General features: G+C 45.0%; 1 protein-coding gene across 1 annotated transcript in view; it reads right to left on the bottom strand.

Annotated features, from left to right (window-relative positions):
* The window catches only part of Gnb1 (G protein subunit beta 1), a 60,314-nt gene that overhangs the window by 4,663 nt on the left and 34,431 nt on the right, over positions 1-21,220 (bottom strand). The window contains exons 6-9 of the mRNA XM_051172214.1: positions 14,881-14,944; positions 11,253-11,415; positions 2,385-2,451; positions 168-369 (exon numbers count right to left, since the gene is read on the bottom strand). Of these exons, the coding sequence (XP_051028171.1) occupies positions 168-369; positions 2,385-2,451; positions 11,253-11,415; positions 14,881-14,944 (496 nt within the window). The remainder of the gene's footprint in view (positions 1-167; positions 370-2,384; positions 2,452-11,252; positions 11,416-14,880; positions 14,945-21,220) is intronic.

Raw genomic sequence — 21,220 nt, 5'->3', positions numbered from 1 at the left:
TCTAAGTGCCATTAAATGCTTTTCTCTGTAAGTTGCCTTGATCGTGGTGTTTGTGAAGGAAACAGAAAAGTAACTATTCTGCTACCTCTCCTGTCCCTAAAAAACTATTATAACAACAACAACAATAGAGAAGTGAAGAGATCTAGTGCGACACAAGCTGAACTCACACATATGGCGTTGATGTCGGACTCGTGTCCTGTAAAGGTCTGCCGGCACATCCCTTCTCGCACATCCCAGAGCTTGGCTGAAGCATCACAAGCACCAGAGACAAACAGTCTGGTGTCAGGAGCAAGAGACAGACTCATGACATCTCCAGTGTGCCCAGTAAACGTGGTTGTCTGCTGGCCGGTCTCGATGTCCCACAGGGCACTGAAGCAGGAGTAAATGGCAAGTCAGCATCAGTCACACATGGGGACCACCAGCTGCCTAAAACAACATCAACTTTTTTTTTTTTTTTTTTTTTTGGTTTTTCGAGACAGGGTTTCTCTGTGTAGCCTTGGCCATCCTGGACTCACTTTGTAGACCAGGCTGGCCTCGAACTCACAGCGATCCGCCTGCCTCTGCCTCCCGAGTGCTGGGATTAAAGGTGTGCGCCACCACGCCCGGCTACATCAACTTTTTTTTTCTTTCTTTCTTTTTTTTGAGACAGGGTTTCCTCTGGGTAGCCCTGGCTGGCCTTGAACTCACAGAGGTCTGCACGCTCTGTCTCCTAAATGCTGGGATTAAAAGCGTGCACCACCGCACCTGGCAACATTCTTTATACTACCCAGGGTCACAGGTGTGTGAAGACACACACATTTACTTCTGTAACCAGATTTTGTTTAGGAAAAACAAACCAAGGAAACCAACACCCACATGGATAAGCATATGGGCCTCATGGCTGCTATTCCAGGTCGCCGCACACCAGCCTAAAAGAAAGGAGCCTGCTGAACCTCTGTACCCCCATTTTCCAATTCATAGACACCATGGAGAGAGTGCTGGGTAAATACATGGCTCAGAGCAACTCTGATGCCCCAGATCCTCTTTCATAGGGCCATAAACTGAGGACAGTCATCATGGATACACATGGTATTCCAAGGGCCTCTGCTTGACAGTGCTGAAAGGTTAATGACACCAACAGCTAAATCAGCAGCTGGCTCTGAAAGTGACAGCTCTGTGTACTTCCTACTGAACCTGCAGAAGCAACAGCATGGGAAACTGCCCGTCTTGTTAACCTCAGAGAAAGCCTAGCAACACAAATCCAATCAGCCCATTTCAACATAACCAACAGGCTATCTTTGCTAGGCATGAGACACCGGAAACATTTGAAGCACAAGTTTCATACATTTCATCCAAGAAAAAAAAAAAATCAACACATGAAATTTGTGATGACTAATCTTCCGTTGTCAACTTCACTACATTTGGAATCACCTAAAGCCCAAGCAGCTAAAACCTGGGCCACACTTTCTGGTGGCAAATCACATAAAAGGACATGGAAAAAGGAAACTTAGAGCCGGGCGTGGTGGTGCACGCCTTTAATCCCAGCACTCAGGAGGCAGAGGCAGGTGGAGCGCTGTGAGTTCGAGGCCAGCCTGGTCTACAAAGCAAGTCCAGGACGGCCAAGGCTACACAGAGAAACCCTGTCTCAAAAAAGCAAAAAAAAAAAAAAAAAAAAAAAAAAAAAAACAAACAAACCACAAAAACACAAAAACAAAAACAAAAAAAACCAAACAAACAAAAAAAGCAAAACAAAACAAAACACCAAGGAGACTTAGCTTTCTGCCCTTTCGCCTTCGCTCTTAGCGGCAGGTTCATCTCTCTTAGTGTTCAGACATTCCTTTACTGGTATTAAAACCTACTCCAGGCTTCCACTGTAGAGCGGAAGTAGGCTGAGACATTCAGGTTTGTGCACTAAACAATCCAGAAACCCAGAAGAGCAGCTCACATCTACAGCTGCTCTCGTCAGACAGCACCTGGTCGCTGCGATGCTGCGAGGGGAAGGGTTATGGGAGTGTGTTCCCATCTACTCCATAAGGAAATCGGAAAGGGCTGGCGCTGAGCGCTCTGCACTGAGCTGCACTGAGAGAGTGGAACACAGCCCACGGGGCAAAAACACCACACATATGAGTAAAAATAAACAGAGAAAAGTAAGAAAGACATGCACTCAATGTACAATTATAGTCTAATATCTGCATTTTTGCTTTGTTCAAACCTAAACTCTGCACATCTACAGACAGTGAATGAATTACATACTGCTAGTCTTGTGGTTTTAAATTACCAGGCCACAATCAAAAATCTAGACAGTCTTAACTAGTGACAAGAATCATCTCACAAGCCTCGCCCTACTAGAGTGAACCAGAACGCAGGGTTCTCAGGCCTCATTCCCCGCCTTGTCAGGTACTCACCATGTGGTGTCTCCAGAGCTGGTAACTATCTGATTGTCATCCAGGAACCGGCAACAGGACAGATAACCTGGAAAAGAGCAGACCCAAGTCTAGCAAGGCCCAATCCTATCATCTTCTCAATATAGAAATTTTGGTAGTGAAAATACCCAGAACTTCTGTTTTGGTGGGGACAGGAGCCCTGACTGTCGCGGTGTGGGTGAAGCTACGGCTGGGCAGTCAGTGACAGACAAGGGACAGTGCCTCAGACAGCACCACACCCTGCAGAGCACACAGTGATAAGCCATGCCTGGGAACACTCAGCCCTCACTCTGCCTTTCCACCTCTACCTGCTCCTCCTTCTTTTTGACTTTTCAAGACAGGGTTTCTCTGCGTAGCCTTGGCTGCCCTGGACCCTCTTTGTAGACCAGGCTGGCCTCGAACTCAGAGATCCACCTGCCTGCCTCCAGAGTGCTGGGATCACAGGCGTGTGCCACCATGCCCAGCTTGCCTTTCCATCTTGCGGTAAGGGCTCCCTTTCCTTTTGCCCTCATTTGCTTGCTCATTTACTTGCTGAACGAAAACTGGCTCAGGGCCTGATGGGGCAGCCGGGACACAAAGGAGCTCCGAGCCCAATGAGTAGAGAGACAGCAATGGAATCAGGATAGGAAGGGCTTACAGGCCTAGCAAGAGGGACAGGAAAAGACGCCAGCTCCATGGCAATGTTCAGTGGGAACATCCACACATGAGTGGACTTGCTTTCTCAAGAGCTGTGATGTAAGCCAGGCGTGGTGGCGTACACCTTTAATCCCAGCACTCGGGAGGCAGAGGCAAAGGCAGGAGGATCTCTGTGAGTTCCAGGCCAGCTGGGTCTACACAGTGAGTTCAGGACAGCCAGGGTGGTTACGCAGAGAAACCCTGTCTCAAAAAACCAAAACCAAAGTAACCAAACAAAAAGAGCTGTGACATAAAGAAGACATGGAAAAGCTCTGTTCCTGCTGATGCTCACTGGAAGGATTTCCTGGAAGGTATGGATAGAGCAGGGATAATAAGACTGTGTCAAAATATAACAAAAGTTGAGAGAAAAGAGTTAAGTCATTGAAAAATAACAGTCATATAGTTTCGCTATGGAGGAGGAGGAAAATCTGCTAAGCAGAGGAACAAAGTGTGAACAGTTACATAAAGCTCTACAAGATGGCAGTGCACTGACAACTCCCAATGTGGAGTCTGCGGACAGCACTTGCTGGACGTTGGTTGCGTGGCTGTCCCTGAAAGTGGCACCTCCTTTCTGTTGGAATGACATGGAGGGAAGCCGAGGGTGAAGCACCTGGGCTTCGCTCCTGTCTGGGATTTTCACAAGCCAGTGAGAGTAGGACACCAAGTTGGGTGGCAACAGAAATAATTAATTTCCCAGGTGTAACTTTCAGAGCAGACTTAGCCTGGAGATAGAATCATTTCTTTAATATCCAAGGTCACGTCAGGGAAAATAAAACAATAGAAAGAAAACCAAACCAAGGCAACAATAAGAAAAAAACAAAACCCACTGTGTTCATAAATACGTAAAATATCAAATTTCTCATTAGATGCAGAAATTATACACAGAAAATGATTTAGCCACTCACTCGACCAAGCAGCAATGCTGAATGGCCATGCTACGCTTCACCAGAAGAGCAAAGTGTGCCTGCTGGACCAGAATATTCCAGAAAAGTATCTGACACTACACACGGTTTTAGAAGGGAAGCTCAGCCCGGGCCTCAGGGATCAGCACCGAGACCAATCAGTGTCTCAATTTCAGCCTCCTTGAAAATAGTATCTTTGTATGTGTATGCCTGCCCTCAGAATTATTATTATCATTATTATTTTTTTTTTGGTTTTTCGAGACAGGGTCTCTCTGTGTAGACTTGGCTGCCCTGGACTCGCTTTGTAGACCAGGCTGGCCTCGAACTCACACCGATCCACCTGCCTCTGCAACTAGGCTGGCCTCAGATATTACCCTGGATTTGCCTCCTGAGTGCTCGGATTAAACATGTGTACCACCATGTCTGGCTAATTATTTTCAATAAAACAATTTAGAATATGTATTCTGCCTGTAAGTTTTAAAATATTAACATAAATAAAACAGTAATAATGAACGCTCTGTCTCAGTTGCCTCTACACTCTATTGTGTTTTAAAGCCTTGGAGGGCTTCCTGCCTGGGAGCAATGGGACACAGAGCTGACTACCAGAAGCCAACGGTGCGTCTCTCATGCTGCTGGAGAGTCCAAGGACTCAGTCACCTCCTGGAACACCCTTCAGACATGCCAACGCAGCCTCAGAAGTCCTCAAACACATTGCCAGGGATTCGATAGTTAGCAGCAAAACCACACAGGCAGCGAGCACACCCACACAGACAGCTCAAGTGACAGGAAGACAGGTAAGAGTTTTGATGCTATGTGTTTCTTAACCCGATGAAACCAAACAGGTATTTCAGAGGAACATAACCAAATCCAGAGTTGCTATGACAATTATAATGCCACGGCTGTAATTCAAACCTACCACACTAAGAAATGGCACACTGTCATCCATACTCAAGAGGAAAGGGCCATGAACACATACCTCAAGATCAGATGCTACAATTAGCCGACATTTAGCAGTTAGCGCTTGTAATTATGCAAAAACATGAGAAATAATCTTGTTATAAATAAGACAACAGAAAACCTGTGTGTGTGTGTGTGTGTGTGTGTGTGTGTGTGTGTGTGTGTGTGTGTGTATTGAAGGGATCTTTTTTTAAAGATTGATTTATTATTACGTACAGTGTTCTCCCTGCACGTACACCTGCAGGCCAGAAGAGGGCACCAGATCATATTATAGATGGCTGTGAGCCACCATGTGGTTGCTGGGAATTGAACTCAGGACCCCTGGAAGAGCAGCCAGTGCTCTTAACCTCTGAGCCATCTCCCCAGCTCTAGAAGGGATCCTTACAAAAGCTTATCTGACTGTGCTTCCAGGGTTCGCCAGCACGCTGAGCATTCTCGTGTCTACTCTCAGGTGAGCTTCCCTCATCGCTGGCCATTGCCAGGAAGGTGGGAACGGTAGCTGTTGTCTCCTGCTGGTGATACAACCAGGGCAGGAAGTAGGAACTGAAGAAGTTCACCCCAAAGCTATGAAAACCACCGTAACAATTTAGCGAAAGACAAAGACCTGTGGGTTCCAAATGCCAAAACGCAATGACTACCAAAAAAGTCACAACCTAGGCACAGCACAATCAAACTGCTTAAAATCGAGGATACACCTTTAATGTGTTCTTTTGTTGTTTTCCTTTTATATGCTGAAAACTGAAAAGATGGCTCCGTTGATAAGGACACTGGCAACTTTCCTAGAGGGTAGCTCACAACTATCTTAACTCTGGTTCTAGGAGAGGCCCAACGCCTCTATGGCTTTGCTGGTACCAGGCATGCGTGTGGTGCACCAACACTCATACAGGAAGATACCGTGCACATTAGGTTGACAGTGAACTCAAAATTCTGTATGCCCAGCAAAAACATCCTTCCGTCTAGGGCAGCAAGAAGGATCCGTGTGTACTGGTGTAAAGTGTGTACAGGTGCTTGATGTCAAGCCTGACCAGCCCAGTTTTGCAGGAACTACATGGCAGAAGGGAAGAGCTAACTTCCCACAAGCTGCCCTCTTAGCTACGCACACAAGCATCCACACAGAGGTCAAGGGCTGGCAAATGGATCATCGGGTAGAGGAATTTACTGCCACACCAGAGTTTGGTCTTGAGAATCCACACACAAGGATAATCATTGGATTATCCTTGATTTCCACATGCATGACCCTCCCACCATGCAAATAAACACAATAAACATTATTTAACCCAGAGGTGGTAATGGTGCATGCCTTCAATCTCAACACTCAGGAGGTAGAGACAGACGGATCTCTGTGAGTTCAAAGCCAGCTTGGTGTACAGAGCCAGTTTCAGGACAGCCAGAACTACACAGAAAAACCCTTTCTTCCCCCCACAAACCCCACCCCTAAAACTAATAAAGGCCAAATAGGCCTACCCTAACCACTGTAACCTCATCTGGCTTCAGTTAATACATGGGAAACCTAGAAAATTCCAGATCAAGATAAATAAATAAATAGATTTCTTAGAGGTATGGTAAACCCTGTCCTTTTTGTTTGTTTTGGTTTTTCGAGACAGGTTTCTCTGTGTAATCTCGGCTGTCTTAGACTAACTTTGTAGACCAGGCTGGCCTTGAACTCACAGAGATCCGCCTGCTTCTGTCTCCTGAGTGCTGGGATTAAAGGCGTGTACCACCATGCCCAGCTGCTTCTTTGTTTTTTCAAATTCAAATCATAATGTTATTCTTTCTGACTTATCAGTAAGTGGTATGGCCTTCCAAAGATGCTGGCTAGCAGCAATGAACTGAGGCTCTCAGTTAGGATGTGAGAATGTTAAACAGGCAGCCTAGAGTGTCTTCACTACAAGGACATATGGGCCCATGATGCTGGTGCACACTTCTAACACTCAGGAGGCAGAGTTAGGCAGAGTTCTCTAAGCTCAAGACCAGCCTGATAGGGATCTGCAGCAGGCTTGAGTTTAACACTGATATTCTAAACTTTCAAAGGATTTCAGGACATAACCCCATCGTAAGTCAGGGAAACTGTGTGTAAAATATGAGCTTACCCATATGTAGGAAGAGGGCTTCACCCAGCTACTTTCTTTGTTCTCAAAAGCAGCCTCTCATGTAGTTCAGGCTAGTTTCAAGCTCACTATATAGTAAACAATGAGCTTCGACGTCTCACGTTCCTCCACCTTCCATCTCCTAAGTGCGTGGGCAATACGGGTACACCGCCAGACTCAGCTTTATGCTGGGCTGAAGATCTAACCTAAAGTGTCATGTATGGTGGATAAACACTATTTCCAACTGAGCAATATTCCCAGCTCCTAAAGGCAGAGACTTTAAACACAATGAAAACCAAGACTTAACTCTATGCTGGGTATAAAAGATACTTTACTAGAAAAACAATCAACAAGAAAAAAATAACATAATGTAGATAGGCAGTGAGCGTGAGGCTGAGCTGGCTAAAAAACCCAGGTAAGAGCCGGGCGTGGGGCACAAGCCTTTAATCCCGGCATTTGGGGTGTGCGGGGTGGTGGTGTTATGAGGGGGGGGGGGGGGGGGGGGGAATCTCTCTGAGTTCAGGCCAGCCTGGTCTACACAGCCAACACTACAAAGAGAAAACATGTCTCTAAAAACCAAAAAAAAAAAAAAAAAAAAAAAAAAAAAAAAAAAAGAGAGAGAGAGAGAGAGAGAGAGAGAGAGAGAGAAACCCAGATGAAGTAGATTCACAGCAGAGTACTCGTGAGAGGGGCACTAGTCATAACAAAAAGAAGGGACAGCGACAATAAATGCACACGCAACGCACCTACTATCAGTGCTCAATACACAAACGTAGGTTCTGCTATGTCAAAAATCTTTTTCCTAATGAACATACAAACACAAATGCCCAACTGCTAGAGAATACAGTTTATTTCCACATTTTTGTAGCATGGTGTCTTGGTAGACCACCAACTCAAATTAAGAATTGTGCTGAGTCCGGTGGCAATTAGTTAAAAACTAGTAAGTTACATATTTCTTTTAAAAAATTTTAGTGTAGGGACTGGAGAGATGACTCAGAGGTTAAGAGCACTCACTGGCTGCTATTCAAGAGGCCCTGAGTTCAATTTCCAGTAAACATATGATGGGTCACAACCATCTATAATGAGATCTGGTGCCCTCTTCTGGAAGGCAGGATGTTATAGACATAAGAAAAAAATATAAAAAAGAAAAAAAAAACAGAACAGCAACAAAATTTTAGTGTGTGGATGCTTTGCCTGTGTAGTGGCGTGAATAGAAATGGCCCCCATAGGCCCATAGGGAGAGGCACTATTAGGAACCCCACATTGCTAGAGTAAGTGTAGCCTTGCTGAAGGAAATATGTCACTGGGGGTGGGTGGGATTTGATGTTTCAGGTACTCAAGTCAGGCCCAGTGTGCCTCTCTCCTGCTGCCAGAGAATTCAGGGGTAGAACTCTCAGCTACCTCTCCAGCACCATGTCTGCCTGCCGTGTTGATAATGGACCAAGTCTCTGAACTGTAAGCCAGCCCCAGTTAAATATCTCCTTTAAGGGGACTGGAGTGATAGCTCAGCAGCTAAGAGCACTGACTGCTCTTCCAGAGGTCCTGAGCTCAATTCCCAACAACCACATAGTGGGTCACAACCATCTGTAATGGCATCTGATGCCCTTTTCTGGTGTGCATGAAGACAGTGTACATAAGATATAAATAAGTGAGCCAGGCATGGTGTTACAAGCCTTTAACCCCAGCACTTGAGAGGAAGAAACAGGTGGACTGCTGTGAGTTCCAGGCCAGCCTCCACAAAGTTGAGTCCAGGACAGCCAAAGCTACACAAGAGAAACCCTGTCTTGAAAAACAAAACAACAAAAAGATAAATGAGTGAATCTTTAAAAAAGTTTTCCTAGCCAGGTGTGGTGGTGCACGCCTTTAATCCCAGCACTCGGGAGGCAGAGGCAGGTGGACCAATGTGAGTTCGAGGCCAGCCTGGTCTACAAAGCAAGTCTAGGACAGCCAAGGCTACACAGAGAAACCTTGTCTTGAAAAAAATAAATAAATAAAGGTTTCCTTTATAAGAAATGCCTCGGTCATGGTGTCACACCACAGCAGCAGGATGGCCTGAATGGATGCCTATATAACACATCCATGCCTAGTGCTCACAGAGGTCAGAAGGCACAAGATTCTATGGAACTGGAGTTCCATACGTATGACTGTGGGCCACACATAGGTGCTGGGAATTGAATTCACGGCCTCTGGAAGAGCAGCCAGTGTTTTGAGCCAACACTCCAAATCTCTAAATAAGAAATTTTAGATATCGATTTTACTTTTGATTCTCTGTGTATGGGCAACATGCCTACCCAGAGGCCAAAAGAGGACAGACATCAGACACTTGGTGTCCTGCTCTACCACCGTCTGCTGTATTCCCTTTCAGACTAGATCTCTCACTGAGTTAGTGGGGCAATGAGGTCACATGACAAAAGCATAAGCAGGCGTGTGTCCAGTGCCCGGCATTGTATGTGAGTCCTGGAATTTGAAGTCAGGTCCTTATTATGCTTTTGAAGTAAGTGCTCTTATTTATTGAGCCTTCCCCACAAGTGGTTTTCTTTTTCTATTAGATATTTTAAAGTTAAATACTGCGCTTCTTTTTTGAGACAGGGTTTCATGTAGCCCAGGCTGCCTTTAAACCCACTCTGAAGCCATTATGAACTTGATCGTCTACTCCCACTGTGTGAGTGATGGGACTGCAAGCACACATGATTGACTATGTCTGGTTCCACGGTGCTGGGATGGAACCTAGTACGTTGTATGTGCCAGACAAATAGTCTACCAATGAACTGATATTCCCAAATTCTAGGACAGGAATTTAAATACTATTGATCAACATTTACAGAAAGCAATGCTTGCAGGAATTTTGCAACCCACTTTCCTTTTTCTGAGACAGGGTTTCTGTGTAGATCAGGCTGGCTTAGAACTCAAGAGATTCGGCCGCCTCTAGCTCTTTGTTGGGATTAAAGGCACATGCCACCATGCCGGCAATTTTGCCATTTTTAAGTTCTTATATGTGAGAAAGAAGAGATCTAAAACCAGTGGTTAAAATTTCCACCTAAGCAGCAAACACTCTCAAAGTCAGCAGGGTAACATTCTGTTTTTGTTTTAAGACAAGGTCTCTCTGTGCAGCCTTGCCTGTCCTGGACAAGACTGGCTTTAACTCAGAGATCCGCCTGCCTCTGCCTGTGCTGTAATAAAAGGTGTGCACCACTGCACCACCACCCTGCCTGGGCAGTGTAACTTTAGAAGCACAAAGGATGCATCCTTACCTGGACCAAGCTAACTCTTCCATCATAATGGCAAAGGTTTAAAAACAGTATTTTTTGCTGGGCATGTTGGCGCACGCCTTTAATTCCAGCACTCTGGAGGCAGAGGCAGGTAGATCGCTGAGTTCGAGGCCAGCCTGGTCTACAAGTGAGTCTAGGACAGCCAAGGCTACACAGAGAAACCCTGTCTTGAAAAACAAACAAACAAACAAAACAAAACAAAACCACTATTTTTCATGACAGTTAATTATGAACAATCCGTCACTTACGTGGGAACGGGAAGGTAGTCCTAGTGGTGTGTTGTCAGAAACACACTAAAGGGTTTTTGAGGACAGAAGATAGAGCCATAGAAAGAAAATACTATGATAGGACCTTCTTCTTTGGAAATATACTTTGTCCTAAAATGCAATGTGAATTCCTGGCAAAACGATATGCACCCAACATTTTAATGTTGTCCACATTCAAAAGACCTGAATGGACTGCAGACGTCTTCTACAAACAGAAAAGGCTGCGCACATGAACACAGTCTTAGATTAGGGAGACTATCCTGTGTTAAGGTCTGAGTAGAAGGCAGTTTAAAACAGGACTGTGCTGGGCATGGTAGCGCACACCTTTAATCCCAGCACTCAGGAGGCAAAAGCAGGTGGATCTCTGTGAGTTCTAGGCCAGCCTGGTCTACAGAAATTGAGTCCAGGACAGCCAGGGCAACACAGAGAAACCCCATCTCAAAAATCCAAAACCAAACCAAAATTAACAAAACAAACAAACAAACAAAAAAAAGAAGGGTGGCTGCAAAGTGTGTAAAGAGAACAAAGTAGCTGGAAATTCAGAAATTAGCCTAAGAAACCAGTTTACAGTTGAAGCCATATTGGGCCTGGCTTGGTTCATGTTCAGAAAGTTACTGGCTGCTACGATAACTTTTAAGGAATACTATCTGTCCCAGTAAGCAGCTCACATTACTGCAAGGGTAGAGATGTGTACCTGTGTGTCCTGCCAGCTCACGACTCACACGCACATTCCCTTCACGAGTTTTTAGATTGTAAATGGAGCAGATGTTATCCAGTCCACCACAGGCCACATAATTCCCGGAAGGAGCATATGCACAGGTCATGACCCAGGAGGAGCGCAGAGGGATGGCATGGACCTAAATGATAAGAGCACAGACAGGCAACACCATTAAGTTCAAGAAAATATAACTACAGCTGGGTGTGTAGGGCACACCTTTAATCCCTGCTTTCAGGAGGCAAAGGTAGATGAATCTCTGAGTTTGAGGTCAGCATGGTCAACATACTGAGTTCTAGGACAGCTAGGGCTACATAGTAAGACTGTCTCAAAAAATAAAATAAAATAAAAAATAAAAACAAACCACAACAACCACAACCACAAAAACCCCAAACCAGGGGCTGGAGTGACAGCTCAGAGGTTAAGAGCACTGCCTGCTCTTCCGGAGGTCCTGAGTTCAACTCCCAGCAACCACATTGTGGCTCACAACCATTTATAATGTTTATAATCTGATGCCCTCTTCTGACGTTCAGGTGTACACATAAACACAATAATGAATAAATAAATCTTAAAACAAAAACAAACCCCAACCCTAGTAGATGGGTATTATGGAAGTTTTGGTTTCTCAGTTATGTTATATAAACATGTTTTTTTTTTTAAAGATTTATTTATTTATAATTTATAAGTATTCTGCCCAAATGTGCACCTGCACACCACAAGAGGGCACCAGATCTCATTGTAGATAGTTGTGAGCCACCATGTGGTTGATGGGAATTGAACTCAGGACCTTTGCTCTATTAACCTCTGAGCCATCTCCCCAACCCACCTTTTTGTTTTAATTCCAGATGTGGGATACGGCACTCTCCATAGCAGCGGACTATTTGCCTCATGAGAAGCAGTTAAGTTTACTTCTGAGGACTCTGGAGAAGGGATAAATACCAGAGCTAGGGGTGGAGGGGATGAAAACGGGGAGGTGGGGGCTCAGAAGGAAGCATGCTGCTGCTTCCGCTGCTGGTACAGAAGTCGGTGATACCTGAAATAAAGACGGGACATGCCCCAGGGAATGACCACCCTCACCATGAAGAAGCAGCTGAAGAGAACCACGCCCTCTCCCCACTAATCTTCTTGCTCTCCTACCTGGTGTTGGGGTGGTGGGAGAAAGAGGTAAAAGGAACCAAATAAACTAGTTTAAATAGCACCTCCAGGTGGGTGTGATGGCACACACTAGTGAGTCTGACACTTGGAAGACTAAGAGAGAAAGAGCAAGAGTTTGTTTTATTGTTCTTTTTGGTCCTGAGAAATTAACTGACATAGGCAAGTGCTCTATCACTAAGCTGTGCATCACCAGCCCTAATGACACATTTGACATCTTAGGCTACATATAGTGAGATATTATGTCAAAGAAAAAGCAACAAGAAAGCAACACAGAAGGATCACTGTGAGTTCAAGGCCAGCCTCGGCTACATAGAGAAACCCTGTCTCAGAAAAATAAATGTTTTTGTATCTTTAACAATTCAAGGAGGAATGTTAATTTGATTTTTAAAAAGATGTATTTATTAATTATGTATACAGCATTCTGCCTGCAGGCTAGAAGAGAGTACCAGATTTTACTATAGATGGTTGTGAACCACTATGTGGTTCTCAGGACCTTTAGAGGAGTAGTCAGTGCTCTTAACCTCTGAGCCATCTCTCCAGCCCCGTTAATATGACTTTTAAATTTTACTTATTTTTCCCTTTAATTTTATAAAAATGGTCATGAGTTTAAAGGGGGGAGGGGGAACGAAAAACAAGCCAGGTATAGTGGTTCATGCTAATCCTAGCACTAGGAGGCTAAGGCAGGGAAATGACTGTAAATACAAGGACAGCCCAGGAGACAGTAATCGGTCCATATTCTCCCCTCACACTCACTCTTTACTTTCTCTTGCTCTCTTTGAAATAAGCTACCTGGGGGGCTGGAGAGCTGGCTCAGTGGTTAAGAGCACTACCTGCTTTTCCAAAGGTCCTGTGTTCAATTCCCAGCAACCACATGGTAGCTCACAACCATCTATAATGTAATCTAATGCCCTCTTCTGGCCTGTGGGTGTACATGCAGACAACACTGTATACATAATAATAAATAAATCTTAAAAAAGAAAAAGAAATAAGAAATAAGCTAATTGATAACATAATCTTCTTGTTTCAATAGAGTTATTAAATTTTCTAAAATCTTTTATATGTATCTAGCGTTTCTTAGGAAAACACAATTGAATTATTTTTTCTTTTTTTGGGCCTTACCTGAACTGATGACAGCATTAAAATTTGTTTTGACGTTTATTTTTAGTGTAGGAGCATTTGATTAAATATGTTTGCCACATGAGTGCGGTACCTGGGAAGGCTAGATTCCCCTTGAAACTGGAGATACAGATGGTTGTGTACCACCAAATATGTTCTGGGAATCAAACTCCAGACTGTCTGGAAGAGTAGGCAGTGGTCCAGTGTGTGTGTGCTTGTGTATACACACATGCCAGTGCAGGTGACCACAGAGGCCTGAGGTTGGTTCTGGGAATCTTCCTTGACCAGTTTCCATCTAATTCTTCCGATCATCTACATGGCTATTCTAGCTAGGAGACTGCTTTGGGGCTTCCTTGTCTCTGTCTTCCGAAGGCTGGAACTGCAGCCTGGCCACACACTCACCCAACGTTTTAAAGTGGGTTCTTTCTGTTGATACTATTTTATTTTATTCTTTTGGTTTTTTGAGATAGGGTTTCTCTGTGTAGGCTTGGCTGTCCTGAACTCACTTTGTAGACCAGGCTGGCCTTGAACTCACAGTGATCTGCCTGCCTCTGCCTCCCAAGTGCTGGTTAATAAAGGCTTTGTTGATACTATTTTTTTTTCTTTTAAGTAAGCTTCATGTTGTTCAAGATGTTCAAGGGTTACTACACGGTTAACGATGACCTTTAAGGCCTGACGCTGTTTCCATTTCTCAAGTGCTAGACTATGAGCACGCTGAGCACACCCAGCATGATTTATTTCAGTAAGGGAGCATTTCATCCCAAGGTCTGTGCCTATCAGACAAACATTCTACCAAGCATCTCTGTGTTCTCTTTTGCTTCCCTTCTCGCCCCACCTCTTTGGTGGTTGGTTTCAGCAACTGGCCTCACTAGTTCCTATCTCAGCCTCCTGAGGAACTACAATTACTGACTTTTACCATTCTGCTGGGTTACATTGTTTTTATTTTTTAAGGTTCTGGGAATCAAATCCAAGGAATTATCCCTGATAGGCAAGGACTCTACCACTGAGCTACATTCTCAATTCTCAACTAAATCTTAAGAGTATAGTCTCTGTGTAGTCCTGGCTGTCCTGGACTCACTTTGCAGACCAGGCTGGCCTCGAACTCACATCAATCTGCCTGCCTCTGCCTCCCGAGTGCCAGGATTTAAGGCGTGTGCCACCACTGCCCGGCACAGCAGCTCTTGTAGAAGAAACACAGGGAAGCACTCAGCTCCTATCTCCGTGGTAAGACAGGAGGGAGGCACAGCACAACTATGTGCTGAGCCCAGGGACCTCAAGGCCCCCAGCACTGTCATGAACAGACTGTGTGAACACGGAAAAACCGTGCACTGCCTACCTTGTTTGTGGTGTAGCTGTCCCAGATGATGAGTTTCCCATCCTGAGAGGCGCTGACAAGGAGCCTGGAGCAAAAGGAAAAGAACAAACAAATCCTGGTGATGTCCAACTAGAGCTTGTTCTGTTTTTGTTTTTGAGACAGGGTTTCTCTGTGTAGCCTTGGCTGTCCTGGACTCACTTTGTAGACCAGGCTGGCCTCGAACTCTCAGAGATCCTTCTACCTCTGTCACCCAAACACTGGAATTAAAGGCGTCCACTACAATGCTTTGAAACCACATTTGCTTAACATTAAATATACTTAATAATAAGAAAAAGAGGATCTAACTGCTGGACCAATGTGAGACGGTGATTATCAGATGATAGCTCTTCCTTTATCAGCTGAGGTGGTACTGACCTGTTTCCGTAAGGTTTGTTTTCTTGTTTCTGATACAGGGTTTCTTCTCTGTGTAGCTCTTGCTGTCCTGGAACTTAAAGATATCCGCCTGCCTCTGCCTCCTGAGTGCTAAGATTAAAGACATGCACCACCACACCCCACACAAGGTTTCTTTTTTATTCCAGGTTAAATTAGATACACAGACCAGTCCAGAGCCGTAAGTAGTATCAAATGTTTGCAGTACCATTTTGTTCTGACACAAAGAAAGCTTGAATATTGTGGGGAAAGCCTGAACCACTCCCCAGTCAGGAGCCAATTTAACCCATTCTAAACACCCATCCAGTTAGCGGCTGCTGTTGTGGACACAAGCTAAAGTCATCTAAGGAAGACGGAACCTCGACGGGGAAAACGCCTTCATCCTATCAGCGGGACTACACTGTGGGGCATCTTCTTGATTAGTAATTAAGAGGGAGCAGCGTACTGTGGGCAGTGCCATCTTTGGGCAGGTGGTACAGGATGGCGTAAGAAAGCAGGCTGAGGGGCTGGAGAGATGGCTCAGAGGTTAGGAGCACTGCCTGCTCTTCCAAAGACCTTGAGTTCAATTCCCAGCAACCACATGGTGGCTCACAGCCATCTATAATGTGATCTGATGTGCTCTTCTAGTGTACAGGTGTACAAGCAGGCAAAACACTGTATACATAATAATAAATAAATAAATCTTAAAAAAAAAAAAAAAAAAAGGCGAGCAGGCTGAGGCAGCCCTAAGGAGAATGCTAGTCAACAGCATTCCTTTTGGGGTTTGCCCATGTCCTTTCATGATGGACCACACCTCTTCATGTTGCTCTTGCCCACGGTGTTTAACCACACCCTGGGAATCACACTGGAGCACACCCATGGGTTTACCCACACCCCGGGAATCACACTGGAGCACACCCATGGGTTTAACCACACCCCAGGAATCACACGGGAGCACACCCATGGGTTTACCCACACCCCGGGAATCACACTGGAGCACACTCATGGGTTTACCCACACCCTGGGAATCACACTGGAGCACACCCATGGGTTTAACCACACCCCGGGAATCACACTGGAGCACACCCATGGGTTTAACCACACCCTGGGAATCACACTGGAGCACACCCATGGGTTTAACCACACCCTGGGAATCACACTGGAGCACACCCATGGGCTAGAGTGGCGTGACAGTTCACACTGCAATCCATAGACGTATGATTGACAGGCCAAGACCAGACTTGACTATCTAACTAGTTTGGGGCCCAGACTCTACCCCTCAAAACCAAGGGAAAACAAATAAACATTAAACTCCCCAGACAGACAAGAGTAGAATAGCAGCCTCTGTAAAGCTAAGGCGTTTCCATCTTCATGGTAGTAATGTGACCTAAGGAGGCAGAACTGCACGCAGTCCAGCCCGAGACCACCACCTAGAGTGAATTACAATTGCTCAGGCCTCTGTCCTGGTCCAGGGCAGCTGGGCTGTGTGTGGAGTCTGCTCTTCTCTCTATCTGCAGAATTAGCAGGGTATTATAAATGGCAAGCACAACTAGCTGGCAAAGAGATCTGTGCTATCTGGGAAGCAATCTGCGTAATGCTGGGAGCCACAGCTTCTCAGACAGAGGGTCCTAATACACTGCGTTCTTTTGTTTCAAGGAAGGGCAAGAGGTTCATCCAAGGCTACAAAGAGCTATTTTTCAATATGAGTGACAAACAGGTTTTATTTTTTAAAATTTCAGTCAAAACATATACATTCTAGACATGTTAACTACAAATATATTTGGGCATGTTTGGATTTTTGAAGCTGATCAGAGACTTGAGGTAAAGCTCAATCAGGTTATTCTGAGCCCTTTGACACTTTCCAAAGTGCTTGCACCACCACACCCCGTCAAGCCATGTTTTATTTGATACATAAACTTACTTTATAAAGAACACATATGTGACAAGAAAAAAATGCTTTCAATCCTTTGTCACAAAACTTATCACAGAACTGGGCACAGGTACCAAGTGTGTTGCTTCTCAGCACCGCCCCCCCCCCCCAACCCCTACCCCTCGTAGAGACTGAATTCAGACTCCTGCACAAGTAAATTGTGCACCTCAGCTCTTTGGAGCCTTGGGAAACACAAAGCAAACTCAACCACTAAGCCCTTATGTCTCCCTCCCCAGAAGACTCTTTCACTTTTCTGGAGATAGGGTACTGAGTAGCCAAGGCTGCTCAAGGTCTTCCCAGCTCCCTCTATGGTGCTTAAAGTCGGCTCTTCCATGCCTGCTCGGTCGTCACACCTAGGGTGCTTTCAACCATCTCCAGAGGACAGCGTAAGGTCCCTCCGCTGCTCTATTTCTGCCTGGTCTTTTTGAGGCTCTGGGCAAGGGTATTAAAAGACATCTATAGCAGCTCATCCTCTGACGTAAAAAGTCACCTTCAGAGAGCTCAGTAACTGCTAACTCAGTGAAGATTAAGACAATGCTAAGCTGTGAGCCAATCCTCCAGAAGGTGAAAGGAAACAAGCCTTCTAACATCAGGTCATGTGACTCAGAGGAACCAACACAGCTCACTGTGCTAAGTTCTTCCCTCTCTGTCCTCCAAAAGGGAGAGAACCTGAGAACTAGCCAAATAGCTGCCTAGACCAGGAGGAGGTAGTCGCAGCCCAAACACGGCATTCTCTGCACTTTACTCAGAGGAGGATCCAGCCACAGATTAGGCTCTACAAAGGAGAGATGGGGATAAGAGAACTCAAAGAACTGGAAAAAGCATCTCGAATATTATTACAAGTTAAGTTTTAGGGCCGGAGAGATGGCTCAGGTAAAAGTGTCTGTCAAGAAAACTCCTTCACTGATCTGAAGGGTGTGGCGGGTCACACACACCTTTAATCGCAGCACTCAGGACGATCTCTGAATTTGAAGCCAGCCTCATACACACAGAGTTCCAGGACATTCAGGGCTATACAGAGAAATCCTGTCCTGAAAAAACAAAGTTAACTCTCCCCGCAAAAGAACCTCCCCCTCCACCACCAAAAATAAAGAAAGAAAGAAAGAAAGAAAGAAAGAAAGGAAAGAAAGAAAGAAAGCACTGGATCCCCTAGAACCCACACGGTGGTAGAAGAGAGCCGGCTCCTTGGAGTGCCCTCTGGCCACACACGCCTGCCCTATAAATGAATGTGCTGATAAAGAGGACTTGTTACCCTGCTCTTCACTCTCTTGCCACCACACCAAGCCCAATAACCTCTTACTATGAAGGCAAGAAATATGAAAATGATGTAAAAGGGTGGGGTTATGCCTACCCAGAACACCTCACCTCCCTGAATAGGCATTCTGAATGGTAGGACACAGCCACTGACTAGCCAGGACACATGCTCACCTAAAACAACCCTGAGTACTGCTTCAGAAGGTTTTATTTGCTGCATTCAAACTTGCTATGTAGCTGAGACTGATTAAAGTTGCTTTGGTCTTCCTTGCTGCACCTGGTGAATTCTGGGATTGGAGGCACATGCCCTCCCAACCCTTAGTTTACACTGTATTAGCAATATCCTAGGGCCTACTGCAAGCTAATCAAGTACTCTGACAACTTAACAGCTCCAGTTGATTGATTAATCAGTCTTTTCAAGTCTCAGGGTTATGTTGTCTGGTTCAAAAGACAACAGTAAAACAAATGTCATGGTCCCTGCATACCACCCGAGAACGAGAACAGACCAAAAGCCACCCACAAGCTTCCCTTAAGGCTCTTGCTCACATGCACATCATGATTCTGAACCTGTGATAGACACACCTTCCTTCAGACCCAGGTTTCTGAGGTAAACCATGCTCATGCTTAAGACTAGATGAAATGTAAGGCTTCATATCTCACCCTAACTGCCTTTCACTGCTCAGGCCATGTGCCTGTCCCGAGATCTTTGAATACACCTGCCTGCTGAAGGATGATGTAATTCCTCCAGAAGCCCAGGGCTTAGGGCTACTGAGTAATGCACAGCTACTGTTATGTCCTCACACATGGAAGAACCGCTGCAGACGTCACAACCTGTTTGTTACTACTTACCTTTGATAAGGCGCTCTCTGATGGACTAGCTAGTAAGAATTTTCCTTTCTTTCTCTCTCACATTTAATTTTATACATCTTTATAGGGGTAACTTTGCATTTCACCATTTTCTAACTTTTTTTTCCTCTCTTTTGTTTTTGTTTTTGTTTTTTTAAAGACAGGGTTTCACTGCATAGCCCTGGCTATACTGGAACTCACTCTATAGACCAGGGTGGCCTCCAACTCAGCGATCTACCTGCATCTGCCTCTCAAGTGCTGGGATTAAAATGTATGAAGAACACAACAACCCCGACAATCCCAGCACTCGGGAGGCAGAGGCAGTAGGATCGCTGTGAGTTTGAGGCCAGCCTAGTATACAAAGTGAGTCTAGGACAGCCTCGGCTACACAGAGAAACCCTGTCCAAAAAAAAAAACAAGAACAAAAAAGAAAGAAACAACAAACAAAAAAAGCATGCACCACCACTGCCTGGTCCATTTTCTAACTTTACTTATTTATTTTGAATGACCTTTATTTTTAATTGACATTAACTATGGACTATATAAATTGCCTAATGTTTACATTACAAAACGATTAGACTAAGTGGATTAACAGAGCCATTACCCCCCACTGTTAGCATCTTTTTGTGGTGAGAACTTTTAAGATCTGTTCTTGGGCTGGAGGTGTACTTTGGTGGTAGGTACAGATTGCCTAGCAGGCATGATCGATCGATCAATCAATCAATCAGCCAATCTGTCCTTTGAAATTCTGACAGCAACTACTCAATGCACTCATGATCTCTGAAACACACTGTCCCTAGCTGAAGCTTCACCGTTTGAGGAACAATACAGGCAACCCTCCCCTCTTCTTTTTGATGGGACTGCTTCCATCATTAAACAGTCCCGTAACGTGCTCATCTGTACAAGCAATTGTATGGGGCCCTGCAGAGAACTAAAGATAGGATCTTTTGTTCTATAGCTATTTAACCCGACAGCAGATAATTTCACAAAGAGAAAGCCAAGCAGAAATTGCACTCTGATAACAGAAAATGAAAGAAATGACTCAAAAGAGAGAAATGTTCAGACTCTGTTGGTCTGGAAGGGGCATGCTACAGTCACACGCTTTGTTTCATTTTGAGTGGAAAAGTTTGAAGAGAAACTCAGAAATCCAACAAAGGGTAGTTTATAGACATTAATTTATATTCCATAAGGCTTCCCAGTGAGGATGAAAAGACCACTGATGCCCACATTTAGTTTTTGGGACCACAGTACACAGTTGTAAACTGAGTACTTTTCACCTCCGCTGCCAACTCTTACCTTACAAGGTGACCCACAGAGCAGCTAAAAGGGGAGGAAACGCAGGAGCTGGTGTGAGAGCGATGGTAGTGCAGTCACCAGCTAATCGGAGGCTCCAGTAAAGCCTGCACCTGTCAACGGGAGACTTGGCTGCCAGGCAGACATCATACTGTCTATCCCACCTTCCACACCTAGTTCTGAGACAAGGGCCTCACTGTGTACATCAGGCTGGTCTTGACACTCAAAGATCTTTTTGCCTCTACCTTTTGAGTAAACTACTGGGATTAAAAGTGTGTGCCACCACACCCACACCAACTCAACTTTTCTTTTTCTTCTTTTTGTTTTGTTTTTAGAGACGGGGTCTCTCTGTGTAGCCTTGGCTGTCCTGGACTCACTATCCAGACCAGGCTGGCTTCAAACCTCATAGAGATCCGTCTGACTCTGCCTCCTGAGTGCTAGGATTAAAGGCATGCACCACCACTGCCCTGGCACAATTCAACTTTCTTTCATGTTTTTAAATTTATTTATTATTTATACAGTTTTCTGCCTGCATGTACACTTGCAAATCAGAAGGTGCTATAGATGGTTGTGAGCCACCATGTGGTTGCTGGAAATTGAACCCAGGACCTTTGGAAGAACAGACAGTGC

The sequence above is a fragment of the Acomys russatus genome, chromosome 29 (genome assembly GCF_903995435.1).
Source record: "Acomys russatus chromosome 29, mAcoRus1.1, whole genome shotgun sequence".
NCBI classification, from domain to species: domain Eukaryota; kingdom Metazoa; phylum Chordata; class Mammalia; order Rodentia; family Muridae; genus Acomys; species Acomys russatus.
Note: the sequence above shows the minus strand (reverse complement) of the source record. Positions and strands in the feature narration are given on the sequence as shown.